The 24,440-nt window shown below is 33.6% G+C and overlaps 1 protein-coding gene across 3 annotated transcripts in view; it reads right to left on the reverse strand.

The window, feature by feature from the left end:
• LOC117123375 (high affinity cAMP-specific and IBMX-insensitive 3',5'-cyclic phosphodiesterase 8B-like) overlaps window positions 1–24,440 on the reverse strand; it is a 56,168-nt gene that overhangs the window by 12,846 nt on the left and 18,882 nt on the right. For all 3 annotated transcript variants that reach the window (XM_033269267.1, XM_033269271.1, XM_033269270.1), the window contains 8 exons: window positions 15,694–15,881; window positions 14,718–14,777; window positions 9,278–9,424; window positions 8,173–8,392; window positions 7,687–7,775; window positions 3,396–3,463; window positions 1,178–1,270; window positions 548–615 (listed from right to left, as the gene is read on the reverse strand). In XM_033269267.1, the coding sequence (XP_033125158.1) occupies window positions 548–615; window positions 1,178–1,270; window positions 3,396–3,463; window positions 7,687–7,775; window positions 8,173–8,392; window positions 9,278–9,424; window positions 14,718–14,777; window positions 15,694–15,881 (933 nt within the window). The remainder of the gene's footprint in view (window positions 1–547; window positions 616–1,177; window positions 1,271–3,395; window positions 3,464–7,686; window positions 7,776–8,172; window positions 8,393–9,277; window positions 9,425–14,717; window positions 14,778–15,693; window positions 15,882–24,440) is intronic.

Below are 24,440 nucleotides of genomic sequence, written 5' to 3' on the forward strand. Positions count from 1 at the left end.
GTAAAAGCAAAACAACATATTGGCACATATAACTGTACAGGCAGGTAATTTGTTACTAGATTTTTCACAAAATATATATACCAACCTAGATGATAAATCATTTTAAGCTGCTCTCAAACAGCCAGTCTTACAATTATACTAGGTTTATTCTATACATGGTCTCACGACAGCCACTTACCATTTATAGTAATCTCAACTAAGACATTCAGTATTAATAGATAAATAATTACCATCAAGTGGCGGATATTCCACTGTCCAGGGTAGGGCATACACCCCCCTACCTAAATATGGAATATCCAAAACCGATTACCATATACAGGTAGTTGTTATAGGAAGTTTTACTCTAAAATAGAAGCCTTAAATATTAACTCCATCCACGTTTCTCTTTTGTTACTTAAAATGTTTATTTTTCCACTGTGTCTTGCTTGGTTCTGGCCCAGTGTGTGCAGGATACAGACACCAAGGCCTTAATATAAGTATCCACTTCAGCCTTTGCTCAAGCAGCCATACCTCAGCTATTGGGAAACTCACAACTCGATCTCCTTACCTGTGTTATGGGGGCTTCTATCATCATTGAGTGAATTCTGGCCATTGACGGTCTTCTAGTTAAATTACCTGTTGAAAATACAGTACAAACAACAAAGTAGTGCTATTTCGATGCGAGTTTGCGTCAGGAAAATATCATAGGAGTGATGTTTTGTCCTTTTGGTACAATAACACGTCAGTTTATTTATTTATTTTATTTTATAGGATTTATATGGTGCACATATCGATTAAAATTGCTCAAGGCACCTTTTTCCCCCTGGTGATTGGATACAGAATCAATTATACACAACGTGCAACCTCCTCCGCTCCCTGCGGAGTATTCCTAGTTGTAATCAGCACTACTAATTTCATTCCGAATCATTCACCTCGTATCAAGTACCCATCAATACTCCTGGGTGAAAAGAGGCAAATGCAAATAATGTGTCTTGCCCAAGAACACAAGCAGTATGACAAGCACCAGTCTCACACCAATGACCTTTCAACTTAAAGTCCAATGCCCCATATGTTTCCCCACTGCTTCTGCAAGAACCTTCAACATCCTTTGAAAAAAGCAGGTGGGGGGGGGGGTATATTTTTTCCCTGTATATGGTGATGTTTGTTTAGAAGTATGATTTTTTTTTATCATATATACCTGGGTCACTTGCTAGTGAACATCCATCATATCCACTCTTATGAAAGGCTTTGAAATCCGTCACCCCACTGTTTCTCATTATATCATAAGAATCTGTAAAATAGTAAAATATGGCTGTAGTAATCACCATATTTGCTCATTTAGGAATGTCAGCACAAAATTGTCAAACACAAATAAATGTCTCCATAACCTGAACAGGGCTAATAAATATTAATTAGTTCACTTCGTTTGGATTTCGGTAACCTACTGAACAAATTCACAATAAAGAAAATAAAATCAATAAAACAATACTTTTGTAATAATCCTGAAGATTGGATTTTATTTGAAATGCAAAGTTAAGGTAAATTTCATTTGAATTCTAATCGCAATATTTATATAATTCATATAAATGTATGTATAGTACTTTAATGCATACATTTGTAAACTTTTATATTTAAAAGTTAAAAATGTCATTCAAAAGCTTTTAAAGAACATCTCTTAAAATATTTAAATGTCAAGCATATATAAATCACACCTTACCAAAGTTACACTATTCTTATGACAATAAATATTGTGTTAATGTTTCATTCTATATGCAATTAAATTTTATTGAACTGAAAAACCATCGAAGACTATTATCTACATATCCAATCACAAAACGAACAGACACACACATTTTATTAAAAAAATTATTTTCTTTAGAAAAATATTTTGTCAGATGACCATTCATAACTCTCTGACAAAATGAAATGTAATACTTGTTGAGATGTACAGAAAAAAGTAATTATAGAAAATTTGTTTCGTTTGAAGCATTTATGCAATGTTATTGCGTTACATTTTTTTCCTCCATATATACTATGACAAGAGTGATTATAATTTCAAAAGTTTTACAATGTAATAGTGGGGGAGGGGGGGCCAAGCCTAAGGAAGAATGGTAAGCTAAAAGAAAAACAGGTAGTACGAAATCATGAAGTATGACCTTGGAGAGAAGATCTAGGGACAATGAGAGGTAATGGTGAAGGGGAAGGGATTTTTCTGGTTTTGAAAGGATGTGTATGTTGAAGATTAATAACAATAAAGCAACAACATTAGTAGTAGTAGCAGCAGCAACAACATAAAAACAACATTACCATAATCTAAACTCTCTCCACTAACATAAAGCAGGTAAAAAAATAAATCAAACAATAATTTTCATCTGTAGAAATGGTTATTTCATGAAAATTGCAAAAATTTATAAAATGAGAGAATTCATATTGTATTTTAACCATAGCCTAGGTAGCTAAATTTAAGGACTTTTGGTCAATTCTGCCTATTACACACAGGACTGAACTCATGAATATTAATGACATTTTTTAAATCATGGATTTGAAACAGACTACCAAGCAAGTGAAAAAAGCTGATTTTATTTGAACTGAACATCAAATAATATAGCTATATCATTTCTTCATTTCTCTGTTTTATTTGCATCTTTTTTAATCAGGTTTTTCAAATAATCACTTAAAAGATGTTAGAAATAAATGATAAATTAGAGAAAAATATTATTCCAGAATCTCCCTTTAATAATTCACTTATGGGTTACAATCTGAAAACAGCGAACATTTTTGCCGGCCATTTAGATAGGTAAGTTTAGACGAGGTCAATACTGATATACAGCAATTCGACGCTAAGAGGTTATATGCTGGATTAATCTACTTGTAAAGGAAGCTACTAAAAAACTGAGTTGAATTTTAACTGTGTCCTCTTGACGTCAAGACCGCATTGATCTTTCTTGAACTTGGTTACAGGAAATGTGACGGACATCAATTCCACAAACGGCAGAAAGTAACACAAATAATTCTATAAGACTCTCCTTTAAGTTAACAGTACATTATTTTTACAAAAAAAAAAATTAGTAAGATTAGTGATGTACGTGGTGAAAATGGATGATAAATGCTGATTAAATAATGATGCCAACAACATTGAATGATGCTATAAAAATTATGGTTACGATAAATAATATAGAGACCATGACAACTTAACTGAATAAATAAACATAATAATGTTGTTGATGATAATGATATGATGGTGGTGAATGGTGATTTGATACATAATTAATATGATGATGACGCTTGACTACGGTTGTGTCAATGACAATGATGTTGATAACAACAGAAATATAAATAGTACCCATGTGTAATATTAGTGTTAATAGAATACTTAAAAAGCAAAATCATTTAAAAATTATTATACATAATATTACCTGATAAACCATCCTTGAATTCCTGATGATATTGGTTTCTGCTCACATATACAAGTTGTCGTACTTTCCTAGAACGACAGACATATAGTAATGTAATGTAAATGCTTTTAAATTAGTATTTTAAATTTTATAAAATTTATCTTCCCTGCTAACCTAAACACATGTTTTAGATGATATCTTTAATAAATTTCACTTGTTTTTAAGAGCATTTTTCCAGTTACTTTTCTTGGTTATCAGCTATGTTATTGATTACTGAGATTTTCAAGTCCATAACAGTTATCAATGGTTTGATTGATCTGCAAAACAAAAGATGTAGTCAGCACAAGATGGATTCCACTGTGAGTTGGACTACTGTACACATAATATTATTTTCTAAGGTTCTCTTCCGTAAGGTTTTACATGACCAGTACAACCATTTAGTTTATTGTTACACTAGTGTTATCAATCTCGGAATGCATCATTAACAATTTTTGAGCCCTATTAACTAATCATTACCAACATTTGCTAAGACCATGACATGCATTGTCACCAGCTATTGAATCACGTTCCATTGGGATTAATCTTCATAGATCGCTAATGAAGACACACTCTTCTGAATTTTGAATATGACCTAAGCACATAATGAATACCTAGTAATTAAAGCACTTAATGAGTTTATAATAGAAAGTCCACTATAGCAGGTTTCTCTGTTATGGATTACTGAGTAGAGCAACGCTGTCTATGGAATTCAAATCTGATATAGTCCAATGCACAATGTTTTTTTGTAGGTTTGGGTGATAAATGAGACAAGGTGAAAGTGGCACAGCCTGCAAACCTGTCTGAATATTCATTAAGTCAAACACTGCATGAAAACAATACAAAAACAACAAAGGCATTAAGGAATACTGTACTCGTGCAAATAAGTGCCCTGGAGCTTAAAATATATTTTTTTTCACTTTTGAAAACAGAGTGGAAATTGAGGAGGCACTTATGGAAACAGATGAATGATTATATATATAAGGGCATTATGAATGGTGCTGTAGAGGAAAAGATAATCGTCCAGAGAACATGGTCCATGACAAGAATGCTGTGAATATTTACATAACAGCAGAATAGCAAATGCAATGGTGGGTAGTGTTTATAAGCTTGTTGGCCATTTCTTAAAAACTCAGATGAGGCCTAGACAAATACTGTATGTAAGAAGAGGAAAGTTGAAAATATACTGTCTGTCCAGGGAGCGGAACTCTCATTTATCCCAGAGAAATATCCTCATTTTGACTTTGACCTAAGGAGAATGTGATTCCAGTGTACTCTGCAGCTCAAAGCATGTCAACAACCACAGTCCCAGGATTGATTGGATTATTGACTTGCTAAAAAGAAAATCTTTATATTATTGAGGGAGCGCTTATTCAAGCGGGGCACTTAAGGAATTTTTCACGTTAGAGGGACACTTATTCAAATGGGGAGCTTATTCGCGCGAGTACGATCGATATCCTTAATATATTATCGTTCACAATTATACGAGTAGTGGCTCTAGAAAATTTGCAGATAGGGCTCAACAAGTCTGACAGGGTCTGAACCAAAGGCCCCTAAGGCCTCCAGTCAGGGTCCTAGAATAAAAACCTTTGTGGAAATCAAGGACATGCATTTAGTTTAGTATCATAGAAATCTGGAAAACACAATCAATTTGGTTGCACGTACTGTAGCATCCAATGCCGGGGGGTTGGATTCCATGATTGTCTGATGGAAGAACAATTCCCCCAAATTTTTTCTGGCGGTGCAGCCACTATTTTCTACCCTTCTTTTTACCAGTCATTGAATCTTATAAATACAGGTATTCAAAATCTAACTGTATAATTGTATATGCAAACACTCTCACAGTGGCCTTGTACCTGAACTTCTCCCCTTTATCATGCTCCACTGCAGGAAAGAATACAGTACAATATTAATCTGTTCCATCACACGGAACATTTTAAATAAGACATTTAAATGACAGGACTGTTAGCTTTTCTCATGCATTACTTCTGGCTAAAACCAAACATGGTTATTAATTAGCAGAGGAAATGCACGGATCAGTAATATTGTCACGCTCTAAGCTAGATAAATTGACAGAGTGAACAGAAGCTTAGGTGTTTCCTCAGTTGATTTATTTTCACGTTCATATGTGATGAATAAAGTTACTTGAATGTTGTCACTCACATAATTTACTGAAACGTTAGTAAATATTTTAAAAATTGTTCCAGTCTACTAGTAGGATCATTATTTGATCTGGTGTACTGCTTGTTTGTTTTTGGGACTCACTAAATTTTAGAGTGTTGTTATGCCTGCTGAAATGTTGTTGAGATAATTTTAAAATTATCAAGTAGATATCGTTTCTATATAGTAGCCTTATCATAAACAACCTATACTTTTGTAAATGTAAACACCAAAACAATCCTATGCAATTTTAACAAGCAAATGGTCAATTTTACACTAGGTAATATTTCTATTTATTATCAATTTCTTTATTCTTTATATAATTATGTAATGTGTCATTTTCTTTTGTGTATTATTCTCTCACAAGGACCCCTTCGGGAACAAGCAGAAATGCTTAAAGTGTTATCCTGAAATTTTACACTATGTTGTTATTTCTACTTTGATTTTGATGTTTTATGTTGAGAATTTCAAAATTTGATTTTTTTCTCATGACCAAAACAACTCCACTCCCTAAACCTCATATTGAGATTTAGTTTGTGTAAAGCATCGTGCGTGTATATTTGTCTTGTGAAAGGGATTGACAAGTAGGAGAGTAATATGTTCGCTATTGACAATCCTTGGTACATGTATTGTGTGCCTAAATAATAAATAAAATAAAATAAATCCAATCTAATCCACACACATGCAGTAGTGACCATCACCAGTTTTGTTAAGTGATGTATGCTTCTATCAAGCATACTGCATTCTCCATTATTGTTTTACTCACTAATGTATAGGGTCCTATAATTAATGTATATATACATAATACAAACACTGTTGTTTTCATTAGAATCATGTTTCTTTGAACAGACAGACGTCTTAGATGCATCAAGCAATCAAAAATTAAAACCTTAAAATCATTTTTCAGCTGGATCATTTGAAAAATTAAAAACATGTTTTCGCAAATCGCATAAATATTAATCATAAGAATTTTCATAAAGACACCTGTGTTGACCCAACAAAACACTTGTAAAATAAAATATAAATTTGTTCAGCATTTAATTGAAACTAGAACAAACATATAATTACTTTTTCAATATACTTTTCTTGAAAATGAATGAAATTACTCTAAGAATCTTTGTCAGGGACGTAGGCTCATTTCGGCTTGTGAGGTGCAAAAATGAGAATGCGAAATGAAATCCCAGAATGCAGAAATATATCCCTTAATCCAATGAAAACATAATGGTCATTTTTAGTATTTTAACCCACTAGTGGAACAAATTTGATGCATTGGGGGTGGGGTCTATGTCCATGTAGTAAAGACTCCATAAATTTAAAGCCAGGCTCTGAAGGGAAAAAACAATTTGATACAGGGATGTAACCACACTTTTTTCCATAAAAATATTTTTAATTAGTTTCTAATCACCACATTATTATGTCACTTAATAACATTGTATTATGTGGCTATACCTACACAAAGATCCTAATGTTGTTGTTCCTATAAATCTCATAAACACTAGTTCTTTTCCCAAGTGAAAAGAATGTTTATTTACATATTTATTAAATATCACAATGTAAGACATATTAATTGAATTAAGCAAACTGTACTTTAATTGGATGGGAAATGAATTGGTAGCAAGCTTGTTGAAAACAACAGGTTGTGAAATTGACACAGTTTAGAATAACTGTTAACTACAAGTTCAGTGACCTAACTAACCACATCCCTTGTGCCGCATCCTCAGTAACCTAAACGATAAGTGACCATCGGTGTTTCTCTACTCAGTGGCTTCACATAGTTTGTGGGGTCCTGGCGCGACTGTTATTGGGGCCCCTAACAAGTGAGCGAAGCGAGCACATAGACCCTGGGGGGCCAAGGGGACGCGTAGGGCCCGCAGTCGGAGTCCAGGGGGTGAAGGCCTCTGGGGGTCCGAGGGGGCTCGCGCTCAGAGCTTATGTCATTTATGAATTGTTAACTGAGTTAACAGAGAACATAGAATGGTCCATGCCTAATGAAATATTTCAGACAATTTTATGACAAAACCAACGTAGATTACATAGGCCAACTTTCGGAACTGGTATAGGCCTACAGGAAGCCTATGTACTCAGTGTAAATAAATACGCCACTGTCTCTACTCACCCTCCATATCCCTGTTCTGGGATTATGTTTACATGTTGTGCAACGTTTTCTCCGTTCTTTTTCTTTGAATACATTGTTCCTTCCCAGGACTATAATAACAATAAAAAATAAAAGTCATAGTTTTTTTTTTACATAAAAGTTGAGGATTGAAAGTGTCCCTAAATGAAATCATGGTCAAAATGCAGGGCCTACGGACAAACATTAATTTAAAAAAAAAATTAAAATAATGATAATAATGATATTGAAGATAATGATGACTGAAGATGATTATGAGAGTATTGATGTATATGATGATGATGACTTATGGTTAATGAAGAAAATGATGATGTTGATAATGATGAGAATGATATTGATGATGACGACTATGACGATGATGATGATAGTGATGATGATAACAATGATAAATATTGATGTTAACGAATGATGGTGACTATGTTTGAAGTATGAATGATGAAAAAAAATGATTATGATGATGTGATAACTTACCTTTCCTTTTTTAAGCTGTGAATGTATTGTGTCCATTTGTTCTGTTTTGTTCTTGTCACTTTGTGGTATGTCAGATAACTCCTTGCCAACTATCTCCTCACTGGATAAACCGATGAAGTGTTCATACGCTGTGTTCACATACTGAACAACATGCTGTTCGTCGGTGATCTGAACTCGGTCGGATGTCTTTTCTAAGGCAGTAAACAGAGCTGCTGCAGCCCTATAATTCAACACAACATTGCTAACTCTATTTCTGATACTTCAATAGTTCATTTCGAAACTTTTCTTAAGACTATCAAATATTCTTTGACAAAAAACAGATATATGCCAATATATAGTCATGATTTGTCTATACATGATCATGATGTGATGTCATCATGACAATATTAAGCATGTCAAAAGCTTTGTCCAAAAAAATTTGACAGACTGGACAGGGCTTTAGTTACAGGAAGTAGCGAATTAATTTGACTACCATGACACAACCTAGCACTAACACAACTTGCTCAAGATACACATATTTAATTTACATCTTTTGTTTTAAATTATTTCATTATTTCCCCGAAAAACGATGATGGGGGCAGTGATGATGATGATATTGATGATTATGATGATGATGATAATGAAAACATTACAGCCTGGTTTCCTTAAAATCGCTACCTGCAATCTGTGTACTGCATAGCAGTCCCCAACACAAACCCAATTTGACCGACCATCCAGCATCACTGAAAACTGTCGGCGATTGCGTGTACCAATTGTATAGAAACGATATAAATAACGATCCTTGAATGCATAAAACTAGCATCACAAAAACAATCATTTACATACATGAGTGGCACAAAGTTAAATGTCTAATCGAGCTTAACGATATAAATAATGAGCCTTGAATGCATAAAACTAGCATCACAAAAACAATCATTTATATACATGAGTGAAACAAAGTTAAATGTCTAATCTTCTTTGCATGAATAACTTTACAGTTATTATGTAATGCGTCAATGCTTTTGTTCATCAAACCAAACAAATTAGTATACTAAACTGTTGCCACATTACTTGCGTCGTTTGGCAACATATATGAATCAATCAATCAGCGGTATGCGTACAATACCTGAATCGGAAGTGATTTTTCACTTCTCCATGCTCCAGTTGTAATAGTTCATTTAAACATGCTCCTGTATTGGTATTCTCAACAAAACGACGATTAAATCCTGCCGAGAGTAGGGACAAGACTGAAACCTCTTCTCGATCTGCGGGACTGAGAAATCAAGAGAAATTCATAAACATTAAACTAATACTTCATTCCTAATTTATTATAGATGAGCAACTAACCACCTACAAGATGGAATACCGGTAAAGTGTAATGCAGCTTTAAGACAGTGGTTGTTAGTCTTGAAATGGTATTTGCAAGCTTTAAACCCAGGACTCTGGTTCATATGAATGTTTTTAGAATGAATATGAACTTGTCAAGGAGGAGGGAGACAAGGATTCTCCCCAGGATACATCTTCTTTCAATATATTTTTCTTAAAATAAATGTATTATTGCTCAAGAATGCAAGCAATATGACCAGGCATTAGCCTTAAACCCATAACCATTCTCTTTGACGTGCAAAGCCTTATCATGACATGCCGCTGAATGCAGGAAATTATTGTGCTAATTGTTAAATGTGTGGGACAGCTATTACAACAGCTAAGAATACTTGAAGCTACTCAAAGCAGCATACAGCCTGAAGAGGTTTTGCACTCAAGATAAGATATAGGCCAATCAGACTCGGCCAAGACACCTTCAAATAAATCAAATTTATGGATACCTTTCTTCATGCGTATATGCTTTTCTATCATTGTTATTAATTGTCAATTCTGTGAGTTCAGCCAAAGAAAACTTTTAGGATGAATATTAATAGTAGCATTGGGATGGATTTTAACGATCCTCGGGGACACCTTGTTTGCGTCACAAATTTGACATAATGAAATAATGTGTTCAGATTCTCCATTTAGAATAATAAAATTAATTGTTAAATCCAACATTTGTTATCCTAGAGCAGAGATCATACTGCAATGCACTTCGCTATTTGGAAATCTTGAAACTAATTCACTATTTACAGACACAGCATGATATTTTCATAAAATATATTAATACTAATTTTTTATTCATTGGATTAGTGTTTCTCTTTGAAAGATCACATTTATGCTACTTTAAAAATATTATCTGGATAGTACTATACAATGTATAATAATAGTATTGATAAAATCACTTATTTCTCTTAAAACGTTGAGTACAGCCAATGTTTTTGTAATATGCAAGTTTGATAAAATTGAATATTAAATTAAAAAATGAACATTACCATACTCGCATGAATAAGCGCCCGGGCACTTAAAACATTTTTTTTTTTGCACTTTTTGAGGGGCACTTATTCAAATGGTGTGCTTATTTGAACAGGCACATTTTAAAATGAAAAACGATTACATAAGGACATTAGGAAACAGCAAATTACAAATGGTGGTGCGGCAGAATGGATAATCGTCCAGAGAGCATGGCTTGTCGTGACAAGAATGTTGCGAGTACAGTATTACATTACAGTTGAATTGCAGATGAAATTAGTGGTGGTGGTTAGCTTGTTGACCATCGGCTGATAGAGATTAGCAGGATGGCATGATCATTGCAGGTTTTCTTTAAAACTCAGATAAGAATGTGTTAGTTAGGTGCAAATTGTTGGAAAAGCAGTGGACTAGGCTACAGAAAAATGTAAGAAGATGAAAGTTGGAAATATACTGCCTGTCTAGGGAGCCCTCATCTGTCCAAGATAAATATCCTCATTTTGATATTGTCTAAAGAAGAATGTGATTCCACTCCACACCTCAAATCATGCCAACATCCACAGTCCAGGATTGATTGAATTATTGAGGGGGCGTTTATTCAAATTAGAAGGGGGAGCTTATTCAAACGGGGTGCTTAAGGAAATTTTCACGTTAGGAGGGGCGCTTATTTAAACGGGCACTTATTCACGCGGATACGGTATTTGTTATCACAAATGTTTGTAGCATCTCTATCACATAACACATTTATGGTTAATGGATATATTTATAGTACAGTACCGTACAAACCAAAGTTGTCTATGAGGCATATATACAAAAAAACATCAAATTTTATCCTTCTAAATGTAAGATAATTTAACATACTCTCATTTGTATGTGAACAATCCAGAAAATTAAAATAGAAGTGGAGAAGGGCAAAAAGGGAGAGGGGACAAGGAGGGACTTTTATAGATAGAAGGTCAAGACCAATTCAGTCCCATGATGGTTGGGGCTGAGTTCTTTTTATTATTATTATTTTCTTTCCCGCTTTATTCAAATTCCCTTTCTTTTCAATATATTTTTTAATTTTATTTTTTTTACTTTTCAAGAAAAAATTTTTAATTTTCAATAATTATCAACAATTTTTGTAAAATAACTAATTTTCTCCCTTTGCTTGGCCTGTTGTGCAACTTTTCAGTTAATGTATTTTTTTTTTGTCTTTTAATGGCATTTTATTCATTTTTCCCAAATTCTAACGTTTCTCTTTTTGGTTATGACTTTGTTCGTATTTAGTACTATTATATTTTAATTTTATTATTAATAATAAATTAGTATCTAATAATTTTAATCCTCTTGTTATATTTTGTTTCTTTTTTTTTTTTTTTTTTTTTTTTTTTTTTTTTTTTTTTTTTTTTTTTTGTAATGTCTTTTTGGTGTATTGAAATTTTATTGTGAATTTGGTGTAATTAGTTTTGGTGCAATACTGCTGCCAAACCGAATTTTAAAAAAGAATGAAGAATAATAAAAACAAATTTATTTTCTTTCATTTTCATTTCTTTTCAAATTCCTTTCTTCTCATCTATTTTTTAAAATTTTCTTTTCTACTTTCCAAACATTGCATGTTTGTGAAGTGAAAAAGTAGCCATACTCTTCCAAACAAATATTATGATTTGGCATGTATACAAAAAAAAAAACATTAATTTTAATCCTTCGATCTTTGAAAGAATCTCCTACAATTCTGGATTACCAGTAAAATAAGTTTTATAGCAGATTTGTTTATATTACCCTCACTGATATGATACATGTTGTCATAAAAACACAACATGCAACAAACAGATTAGGTTTAAACTTTCACCAAAAAACATCTGTAATGGGTGGTTGATCAAAACAATGTGATATATCATTTGGAATTTCCATGCTTTAAGTTGCAACGATGGACAGAATAATCACAACAGTAGGCCGATACAAAAGGTGCATGAACTATTATCAAAAATTGTATTGTATTTAATATAACTATATAAGTATCACTAGCAAATGAAAGGTTAAAGCATTTCTTTTTTAAAAGAAAACTAACAAAAGGTAAAGATTTATTAAATGCAAAGACAGGATGCTGATGGCCACCTTTCAACTTGTGTTTTTATTTCATATGTGAGTGGTGTTTTTGTGAAGCATAGATTTGCCATTAATATTTGTTGGAATAAAGAAAATAATGTAGATCTTCTAATTTCAAAATATATTTTTTTAAAAGAGGTATCTACAGCGAAATTGTTGTCATTGCATTTTATACTAAATAGTTAATGTTGGATTAGAGCCTGGTTGAGTATTCTTGACAATAGTCAGTGCTGTACAATAATGCTAAAGAAAACATCATATCAGGCACCTAGGTAATTTTGAATCCTTATTTAAAGGTTATCGCAATCATTCAAGTAATGCCGAGGTCAAATGCATGGTTTAAAATTATAACCTGGTATTACAATATTATATAACAAATAATGTGTGATTTAATTGAACGTATACAATAGGCTTGACTATTCACCTCTTTGGATTGGTGATAATTGTTAAAATGGGCATGTTGATTGTAGTGCATTGAAAGTAATGCACTGCATATTCTCTATATAATATGTTGGTTACTGAATTCTGCCTTAATTAACATTATAATAGGTAAAGGCACATTGTTCATGTTGCTTTAATGTACATTCAGATTTCACTGCAGTAAATCTGTGATATTTGTAAAACAACAATGTTTTATTACATAGTTACATAGTAATAAATGTCTCATAGCATTTGCATGAACATACTTTGGCATCCTATGCTATTGACATTATATACATTTTGTGAGGAGATAATTAGGCGAGACTTTTTTATACCTTGTTTCGCAAACTTATTTAAAAAAAAATAAAAAATAAAATTTTGCTTTTTTATTTAGCAAATAGTTTTGCCAAAAACATCACATGGATGGTGAATGTAAACAGTGTAGCCATGGGATGGTTAAGTGCTTTAAATTTATAAAAATTAAGAAGAAATATACATATCTTATTTTTGGAGATTTCAAGGTAGAAGCAGGAGAAATAAATATAAAGAAAAACTTCTACTTTTTTCCTAAAAATTTCAATTTGTTCGTGGCGACGTGTGCACTAACTGGTCAAAAATAAAATTTATATTTATTCGAGATCCATCATTTCTAGCGGTGGCGGGTTCGCTAAAGAAAGCATAAACAAAGTCTTGCCTTAGCTTTCTTATGAAGTGGACATATTAATAGATAAACAAATTTTATGTATCAATGTTTGTCTGCAATGTTTAGAATTATTCAGATAATGTTGAAATACTTCCTGATATATTCAAATGGTTCAGATGATAAGCTGTTGTACATGTAAACATTTGATGAGTATTTTATTTATATTGCACCACTCATAACAGGTATATGACCATCCTATTAAAAAAAGGACGCATCTTATGTGTCGGGACAATGATGTATGGCACAGAAACTTGGGCAATGTAAGTGAAAGACTAGTGCCACTATCAGAAACTATAGTGTACGCGTCCCTGGTTGCTGCAGTAGCACTGTTAGCGTGCCTTTGCACTGCGGTTGTGTTCAGGCCCGTATCCAGGGGGGGTTTTTATGGTTCGGGTGAACCCCCTTTTCTAGCACAACCCCCTTTTTTTATGGTGAACCCCCCCCCCCTCTTCAAATTTCCCAAATATGTCCTCCAACCCAAATAATAATGCACTACAGACCCACCCAGACATAGACGTTTTCAAACATATCTGATTTTATAGCATTATTGAGACCCATAAAGCACAAAAATCCTCTTGCTTTGGGGAATTATCCGACCCCACCGGGGCTTGGACCTCACGCCCAGAAACCCCCCCCCACCCCCCGGAAGGACCTGGCTACGAGCCTGGTGTTGATTATTATGTTCTTTTGAAGGGCGTCCTCTAAATTGTATACTAGTACTTTGTTTGACATAGAATTGCATTCTAACGAAATCCCCAAGAGTCAGAGCTCTTGAGGTTCTATAATCTTTGGTTCAACTTAAAAGAAGGGCAAAACCATGTGATGGAATAAAACTATAGAGGGAGACCTTAAACATATATGATTAAAATAGGAAAAAATGCTAACAAAAACATGAGAAGACATGCCATCCACTGCAATCTGGCCAACCTACATACACATGTAAACTGGGCCATTTAATGGAAATGATTAATGATAATCATTGATTATATATGGTTACTTAGCAACCTAACAGCGAACTTACCTCTTCTTTACCACGGCAACTATAACAGAATGTTGACTGCCTTGTGTAGCTCGTACAGATCTGTTTAGCGAACAAAAAAAAAACTTGACATTTTTTTTAAATTTAGTAACCATAAATAATGAGGGTAAATATTTCAGCATTAGTTGATAACTTGGGATCAAAATTACATCTAGATACAATGTGTAAAAACATGGAAACATTTATTCTAATAATTTATCAATAAAATATCTGAACAAATTCTCACATAACAATATTTACTATCAAATTAATATATTATCTTGTTTTTCATAACAAAAATGAGTAAACATGGTACAGTAAAAAAAACAACAAATTAACACAGCATATTATCAATAAAACATTTGTGTCGATGGTCAGACTGTCCAAACAGATTTTTTTTTTCTGAGGAAGTAGAACAATGGTCTGAATAGTAATAGTAAAAGATTTGTTTGAAAAAACATGTCTGTAACAAGCATACTAAAAACAAAATCTGTTCAAACATTGTTGAACTTGACAAACAAAAACACTGTAGATTATGCTCGGCTTAGAATGTTTGTTTAGGAAAAATCAGGATTAGTATGCATTTCATACAGCAATAAAAAAACACAAAATTGTTGTGTTGCTCAGAACAGTGACATTTGGGAATCTGAGACTGTTGGTCATTACCCAAATAATTAAATAATTTATCATTCGTAATTTTTCACAAATCCTGAAATTAGTTGATAACATAGATAATCCTTTTATCATGAACCAATCAATGTTTTAATAAATACTGTGCATATAATATATCTACTGGTGATGAAATGTTTTACGTCAATTTGTAACCACGACAGTCAGTATTACTAACTTGATTCTACCTTCGTGAGGCGATGATCAGCTAAGCATGCGGAATTAAAATTCATGTAACCGTTATTCATTACAGTACCGGAAATATATTCACTTTCTTTAATTAACATAAAATATAGAAAAACTCTCTCACCTGCATAAAGCGAGGGCATCAAAGCTCTTGTGTCGGTGATCGACAATGATAACTTCATGTTGTTTCTCTAGATAGCACTCAAGTGCGTCCACTTGATTGTGCACGATACTACACTGGTAGCCTCCCTTCTCCGCTGCCCACCAGAATGAATCGCTCTGAGAATCCTCTTTGCCAAAAACCAGCAGAACCTGAAATTTGAGAAAGTTAGTCAACTAGTATGCAACTCCATGGTTATGTATTTGAGGGGGTATATTTTAAATAATGCCAGTCTATAGGCTACTGATGTTTTTGACGTGTTAGATTCACATTCAGACTCATTTCATTTGTCATTATGTTTCTACCTGGGTTATTAGTAACAATCACAAAACACAATATCAATATATTTACACTACATAAACAATGAATCAGTTGAATGAAAAGAACAAAAAAAAAAGATATAATTATCTAATCAATTGTAGTAATGTGTATGTTTATATGGATGTGATCATAAATTTGTTAATCAAAGTATTATAGGGATTTGAATCTTTGTCCATTGCATAATACTCTCCGCATATTTGTTTGATGAAAGTCAAATTAAAGTTAATGGAAATTGCTGCTGGGCAGATTACTCAGCACTGTCAGAACCATTATGCTGTCAAACTGTTGAGTCTTCATTTTCATCTTCAAAATGTGTTCAAATATTAATATATGACAAAGTCACGTAGCAAAGAAAATGACCATTTCATTTTTTTCCCTATCATTATATACAGTATGTATCATACAGTAACAATAGTTACATACACAAAGCAACTCAATGCAAAATAAATCTGTTTAGGCTACATTATATTTAAGTACAATGTTTAAATACTGTCACCACTATAAAAATCCAGGAAAAACCCTCAATCACAGATATAAAAAGTAAAAAAAAAATCTTTAATGAAGCCATACTTCCCAAACTATGGGTCGTGATCCAAAAGTAGGTCGATACCCGACTTCTGCGTTGGGTAGCGAGCAGGTTTTCCAAAAACCACATTTTAGGCGAATCTTCATTAGAACAATGTTTTATTAATATGCCCACAATGAATATCTTATATCTTACCACAACGTAATTATGTAAATCTAAACATTAACAAGTATTGACATGTGATCTATAAGAATAGCATTTTTCCTAATAAATTTCAAATGACTAGGCCTATAACCTTTTATGCAAATACAAACAATAATACACTTTTTATTTTATAAGAACCAGCAAAATTTTGCACAGGTTTAAAATGTTCTTATCTTGTTCTTATTTTTGGACTATGGATGACTCGTCAGAACTTCATGATTCGGAGGCTGAGGATTTAATTCTCAGTTCCAATCTTTCCTAGCTCGTTGCCTGGGCGATGCCACCCATTCTTGATCATTTAGGCGTCTCTTTTGAGACTCAATCCCGGGGTGGTTTGGGGACGGGCCTGTTGGGGGGGGGGGCCCGCCAGCTCCTGCACATCCTGCTTACCCTGTTCCCGTTTTGGGTCTCCACCCGGACCTCATTCTTCGCTTGAACTCGCAATTGAAGTCTAAGCCGGTTGCTGCTTCTCGGCGCTAACAGCCACTTTTTCAGTCCCCAAGGACCATTTTAAGAGTTTATTCAGGCGCCGCCCATTCCTCACGCTGCCTAGGGCAGATTGCGGGAAGATCAGGAGCATTCTGCTATGTGCAATACTTTGTTTTCAAACAAAGCACATGGCGCGACCGAGGAGGCTTTGTCCTTTGTGGACAGTGCAGCCTTATTTCTGATCAGTTCAGTTCTATTGCTGCTGGTGCGGCCCGAAGGCCTAATGTTCTCCGGGTGACTACGGTCAGTCCCGGTCATTTTGACTGGTTTTTGGACTGCTCCTCTTTTGGGGCAGATCTCTTCTTTGGCCAGTTTGCTGCCAAAGACGGTTTGTTCGTGGCGCCCTGGGTATTTTGAAGTGGTGTTCCGTTTTGGGAACAATGGCAATCGTCGGTTTATCCAGGTAAGTATTCACGAAATAGACATATTTCGCAAAATGTCGATCCTATAGTTTCGCGATTTTGAATCAGACATGGGCCACGCAAAGTCTCAAATATTAAGTCTCATTTTCCCACTTCAGCATAAATCGATGATAATCAGTGGCTAATTTAAAGGGGTGGGGACTAGCAAGCCTGCCTCCTCCCCACTAAATTTTTCAAAATATAAAAAAAAACAATTAAGAAAAAATTTTTTATTCAAATTTAAAGTCTGAGTGTGCCATTTCTGGCAATCTAGATTTGCCTTAATCATTAATTTTTTTTTTAAATTAAATTTTATTGTTTTATTATTTTATTATAAATGTATGTGAGGGCCCAAATGATCAGCTCTGCTAGATGAGCTACCCTCCTTAATGATGGTTTTAAATTAATACCGTAAATACATCCTTAATTTGCTGGTCAAAAATTTCAGGTCTATGCAAAGACTATGCTGTATAAATCGTACAAAATAATATTATTTGGAGACATTTTTCTTGTTCTATTTTCAGTTTAAATCTAAAATGCAATACCAATTGAGCAACTGATTGTTAAGTTGATTAGATTTAAGTCAGTGGCAGGCCATCAAGAAAACAAGGTATGCTGCTTCCCCAGCTAACAAATGCTTCAACTGCGTATTTTCTTTTATAGTTTATTTAGCATTTTTGAACTGAATTCCTTTATAAAAACCTAAATGTTTCAAGCACATAGATCTTCTTCAGGTGACGTGGCTATGTGCATGAAAGCTAGTTCCAAGTAAAATAAAACTAGTCTTTGAAATACTACTGTACCATTTCCAGTATTATATTATATATCAGAGAGTACGGCTCATAGAATTCTAAGATTACTATTATAATAGTAATTATTATCAGTTTTACGATCATCAGGCTTACAGTGTGTTCCAACCGCATAGGATACACATGGTTGGTTTTCACTGCTAGCCAATTGTCTATCTGAAGGATGGTATTCTCAAACAGTACCTTGCAAAGATAAAAATTGCTGAGGGAGGTCAGAATAGCAAATTTAAGACATAGATGCACTGTTTCCTGGGATTTGTGCCCATACTCCTTTCCACAATTAATATTTCCGCTGTTGCTAAATTTAATTAGTATTTGTCCGATTTCTTAAATCCCTCTGATTTCAGTTCTGACAAATTTCTAAAATTGATGTCTGATACAGGCAGCAGATATTAATATGTTCAATTGATTTGAACTTTTGAGTGTGATTTAGTATGGTACATCAATATTTTTCTACTTTAAAATGTCATGCTCTCCTTAACACACAAGGGGGAATTATAAAATGTATGGGATTTCAAGCAGAATTTTAAACTGAAGTATGTTTATCTTCCAAGTCCAAGTCCATTTTACTTACCCTTTGGTACCAAAGGGTGTTCGTAAAATTGAAAAATTCGTAAACTAGATTGGCAGTCAGTTTCCAATACCTGGGCCTAGCTATCCCCTGCCATTGAGCGCCGATAGGCTGACGGCGGCCAGGCCTAGCACGAACCGACAGTGCAGCAGCGTGGTCAACCGCGATAAAGCCTAGCCGAATTTACCTTTAAATAAAAACCAAATTATTTTAATCGCTGGCATTCTTCCACTTAACAAAATATTATTCTTATTTAAACATCTGTATGTTTTATGGCCCTTTCTTTCGTGTACTTTCTAGTTGTTAGATCGCTAAATTGTGTTGTTTACATGCATTTCGCGATCATACTAGCATTCACAATGTCAATAAATTGCTGACCCCAACACTCTCGTTCGTCATCGTAAACATGTGCGCTCAATCGGACGATGCTTGCATTGGTAGTTCGTTGTTCTGGTTAGGTTTATTACATTAATATAGTAATTATTATAGCACAAATAGAAGAAAAGATCGAACTATTAATAAATAAATACAACAAACTTGATTTTAAGAAAAATATACATTATCACTTAGTAAAAACGTGCGCAATCGGATTATTTATTGGTAAAATGGACGTTTGCAAAATGGACGTTTTACTGTACTTATCCATGTTATACCTTGCCCTATATGCAGGATAATATTAGGACTTCACGATACTTTAGACAACAGATTTGACCAATGAATGAAACGCCTACTGTAGCTTCTAATTAGTAAGATGTCAATCTTTAATTATGTCTTGTCATTACTTTTTGACATTGCTTCTCTGATTTATATTACTTAATTGTTCTCTGTTAACAGCACAACTTCAATTAACAAACAAATAGGTGGAAGGAACTTGAAAACCAACAAAAAATAATCAGCATCTGCCAATCACGGCAGTATTTTTAATAGTACATAAGATTGTTCGTACTGTATAATAAATATTTACTACATCACCAAGTAATCATTTTGACAATCACTGTTAATGGTTTAAGAGAACAAAAGCCTGCGAAGTCATTAATAAAAAGCTTTCTCACACAAAGAAAAGCGTCAAATATTAAAACAGCCATCATACTAAGTGTGTTGACCTCATTCATCACCATGGCAACCTAATAATAAATCTCTTTATATAGTAAGTATTGGAGGTACAGTAATGTCAAAGCTTTTATTTCGAAGAATGGACAATGATGCATTATTATTCAAAGAGCAGGCCACTTTGGCTCCATTCCATATATTAGTAGAGGTCTATAGTTCCATTTAAAATACTATGGGTTTGTTCTGTCATAGTCAGTTGGCCTATTATGTTTAATTGATATGCCTAGTTATTATATACGAAGTCTCGATAATTTATCATTTATTTTAAATAAATTTCTTTCACTGGATGTAAAATTATAAGCTGACCCAGGCATGGGCTGACCAGTATTTTTAGCATTACTATTGTACAGCTGAATTCTAGTATTGTAGAAGGCAAACAAAGGTAATAAAAACAGACTTCTCAATAGACACACTTCTTGTACAATAAAATAGCTTACAGACAGCATGGAGAAGACAATAAGGAATGATCTAATGGGCCACATTTCAAATGTCAAATAAAACATCTGTCACTATTTTGAAAAATTATGAAACGCTCTCAAATTCCTTTTCTATGAAACGTGAAGTAAGATGAAGAAAGCTAATGAATGTATTAAAAATAGGCTAAAGATATTTTTAATTAAATAGCTCACAGAAAGAATGCTGTACACAATGTGGATAAATTTGATGGACCACAACATGCTTTAAATGTCAAATAAAATATGTTAACATTTTGAAAAATAAGGTTAGATAATAATTTGAAGTACCGTATTGCATATTTTAAAAACTGAATAAATATTCAATTAATGAATGAATATTAAAGAATCACTACAAATTGTAATTGTTGACTTTTTTTGTATGTAAATTTAAAGACATCCCATTATACCTGGACCCATGCATATTACAATTTCAACTAAAAATTTATCAGAAACTTGTTTTTACAACTATTTAAAAAAAAAAATACTTAAAACAACGTGTCTATTGACCATGTACACACATCTCAAACATTTATCGGAGTACCGTAAAACCTTGAATTGAAGCCCTGGGCTTCTTTTTTTTTGGGAACTTTGAATGGGCTTCATTTCGAGATGGGCTACTTTTAAAGTCTTTAAAGTAAAGAGGGGCCTTCTTTTCAAAATGAATGCTGTAAATTTTGTGAATTTGTGCAATTAAACAATAAATAAGGTCAATGTACAGTAAAATCACTCTGTATCATGGAGTGTATTTAACTGGCATTAAATCACCTAAACTAATGTACAAATCAAGCTTGTTTTTAATTCATTTTGTTTTCTGAAATTCATGCACAGTTTATGTACTGTACTATCTTGAAAAGAAGCCCGGGGGCTTCAATTCGAGATGGGCTTCACCACGAGCTTAAGCCCACTGGGCTTTACTTCGAGGTTTTACGGTAGACTGAGAATCAACCAACCTGCTAGCAATTATTGTCTATGTGACTAATAACAAGATGATGGTCACCATGGAAACCAGATGGACTACCGGTATTTATGAAAATGTTTGTCGCGTGCAGGAAATTGCTTAATCTATGCGGTTTTTAAAATATTTTTTTATTCACTTGGGCACCACAGAGGGCACATCGTTAAAACCGAGGTGCGTCCGATTTTCGCCTTCCTAAATAAAAATTTGCATTTTCACAGAATTTTTTTTTCATGTTCATTCAAATTTATGAACCGAGCTCCTTTTGGTTATTTCCCAAGTTGTATATTTTTTAGTCTCTTTTATGTACAGATGTGTAGTACCTGTTTATTTTCTTATGAGGATAACTGAAACTGAAATAATAAAAAACAAGGATTGATATGTATCCACTAAGCCAGGGCAGATGTATGTATGTAATATCAGTGCAAATCATTTCTGACATTCAATACTGTAAAAATGTTTTAGATATTGTAAACTGATTTTGTTCTCTGTATCTACAGGTGAACCAAATAACTTCTTCTTACTCTATTTCAAGTGTTTATACAGACAATAGAAATGAAAAATGACATGTAATACTAAACTAAATGTTTAGTGTTGACACATAAACTAAAACAAAGGTAAATTATGGCCGTTAGATATCACTTCCTAAAATGTTTTCATTAATAAAAGTTACTATATGAATGAAATAAACTATATATTTGTCAAAAAGTAAGGCTTGAATCCAGAAATGTTTCTCATCATCATTGTGACATTAGTCAAAATGTATTAGTACAGTATATCACCCTATTTAGGCTGGAAAAGTAATGAGGCAGAGAGGCTTTTTATTTTTATTTTTGCGAAAGCTAAATATCTCCTTTAGGTTGTTTGTTGCTGGTGCATTGATATTTAAAAAGAAATACTTGATTGAGATAATACAAACAATATCTACTAAATATTTACAAAAAAAATGTAAAAGTTCAAAAATTTCCTTAAAAAAAAAATATATATATTATATTTCTTCAATACCATAGAAGAGATGCGGGTAAGGGTGATAAACTAATCATTTTTTTTTTATTGGGCCTTATTAATTCCAGATAAAAAGAGAGTTCCCAGAGGTGCTTAAACAAAGGGTGTTTAGTGCAAGAAGGCACAGGATTACGTCATTTTAAATAATTTACCTACTGATTAATGTCATCAAAATATTGTTTATTGGCATAATTGGTATTTATGACAAATCCAATAGAAACACAGTAGTAGTATATGTACCTTAAATGATCAACTAAACACCCAATGCTGTAGCCAAGATTTTCAAACAGTGTACATCCAAATGTACAATGTAAAACATAGAAATGTACAATGTTATTAAAATCAAGTAACATATGATTAACAAGTGAACAGAAGAAACGGTGCCAAGCTCCTCTTAAAAGTTTCTCCTGAATGATATCAGTGCTTCATGTTTGCTGCCAGGTACACCGGACAGGTGTCACACCTGTCCAACATACCACTATACCAGTGTTCTCCAGACCACGAGCAGGGAAGGACCCAGAAGTAATGATCTTAAAAATAAATACTGCATGTTTGTTTCGTGTTTCACTACAGTTATTGGAAATGATTTTATAATGGTAGAGACTTGGCATATGGGATGGAACTAGAAAAAAGGCTTGGCAGTCTACGTGTTAATGTAGAGTATATATTTCTAAGTGCCTAAATATTTTGTACCCTCCCTTGAATAAGCACCTCCCTCGTATAAAAAAAAACACAATAGCCTCCCAAAAAGTTAAATTTCTGTGGTACTAATATAATTATAGTCAGATACTGTACAGCAAGATATCTTATTTTTTTACTTTTTTAAAATTTTAATTATTTATTTAGGCGCACAACACATGCGCCAAGGATTGTCAATAGCAAATACAGGGGCGGATCCAGGATTTAAAAGACGGGGGTTTAAAGTGTTTCCAAAAAACCCCAAAACAAAAGGGGGGTCTGCGGGTTCTCCCCCGGGAAAATTTTGATTCCTAGATGGCCGGAAATGAGCTTTCCCGACTTCTGAGGAGTCTTTTAGTAACTTTTAAGATCTTCAAAATTCAAGGTTTTCCCTCTCTTGAAAAAAGGTCAGGTAATTTTATCTCATTCTTTAGGCCTATCATAGAGGAAAAAAATCAAGACAGGTAATAGGCCTATATTATTATATTCCTACAACATTGAGTAGTTATAGTCCTTCATCCATGGATCAATGAACCGATAGGCCTAAAGAATGCAGTTTCGTACAAAAATTATTACGACGGCGAACCAAAAACAGTGTGTATAATTTATTTAATTGAAAACTAGTTGGGCTATAAGCCTAGTTTGTCTGATTTTCCAACCTATGCCTAGGTAGGTAGGTTAGCATGCCTTTTGTAAGCCAGGACCCAGTTGTATTTTGTTATGTTTCTTCACAGAGGGGGTTCATCCAAACCCCTTGAATCTCCCCCACCCCTGGATCCGCCACTGGCAAATATTCACTGTCCTGCTTGATTGAAGGTGACAATCACTTACACACAACAAACATACACACACGATACTTTACACAAACTAAATCTCAATATGAGGTTTAGGGAGTGGATTTGTTTTGGCTATGAGAAAAAATCCTGCAACACTGACAGGAACTGAACCCAGGACCCTGGGATTGGAAGGCAAGCATTTTAACCACCAAGCTATTCAACTCCACTCATCATCATACTATAATATCATCAAAAAATATTCATGGTATTAGCCTAAGCATCATTGGTTTCTTAATTTTTGTGATCTTTTTCCGTTTTTTGCTGTAGCAGATTAGACTTGCACTAAATTACAGCCAATCAAGGATGTTTAGATTTTCTATACACATGGAAGGATTATACAAGCTCAAAATT

Source organism: Anneissia japonica, unplaced genomic scaffold (genome assembly GCF_011630105.1).
Source record: "Anneissia japonica isolate Jap-2015-1 unplaced genomic scaffold, ASM1163010v1 scaffold287579_len849171_cov184, whole genome shotgun sequence".
NCBI classification, from domain to species: Eukaryota; Metazoa; Echinodermata; class Crinoidea; order Comatulida; family Comatulidae; genus Anneissia; species Anneissia japonica.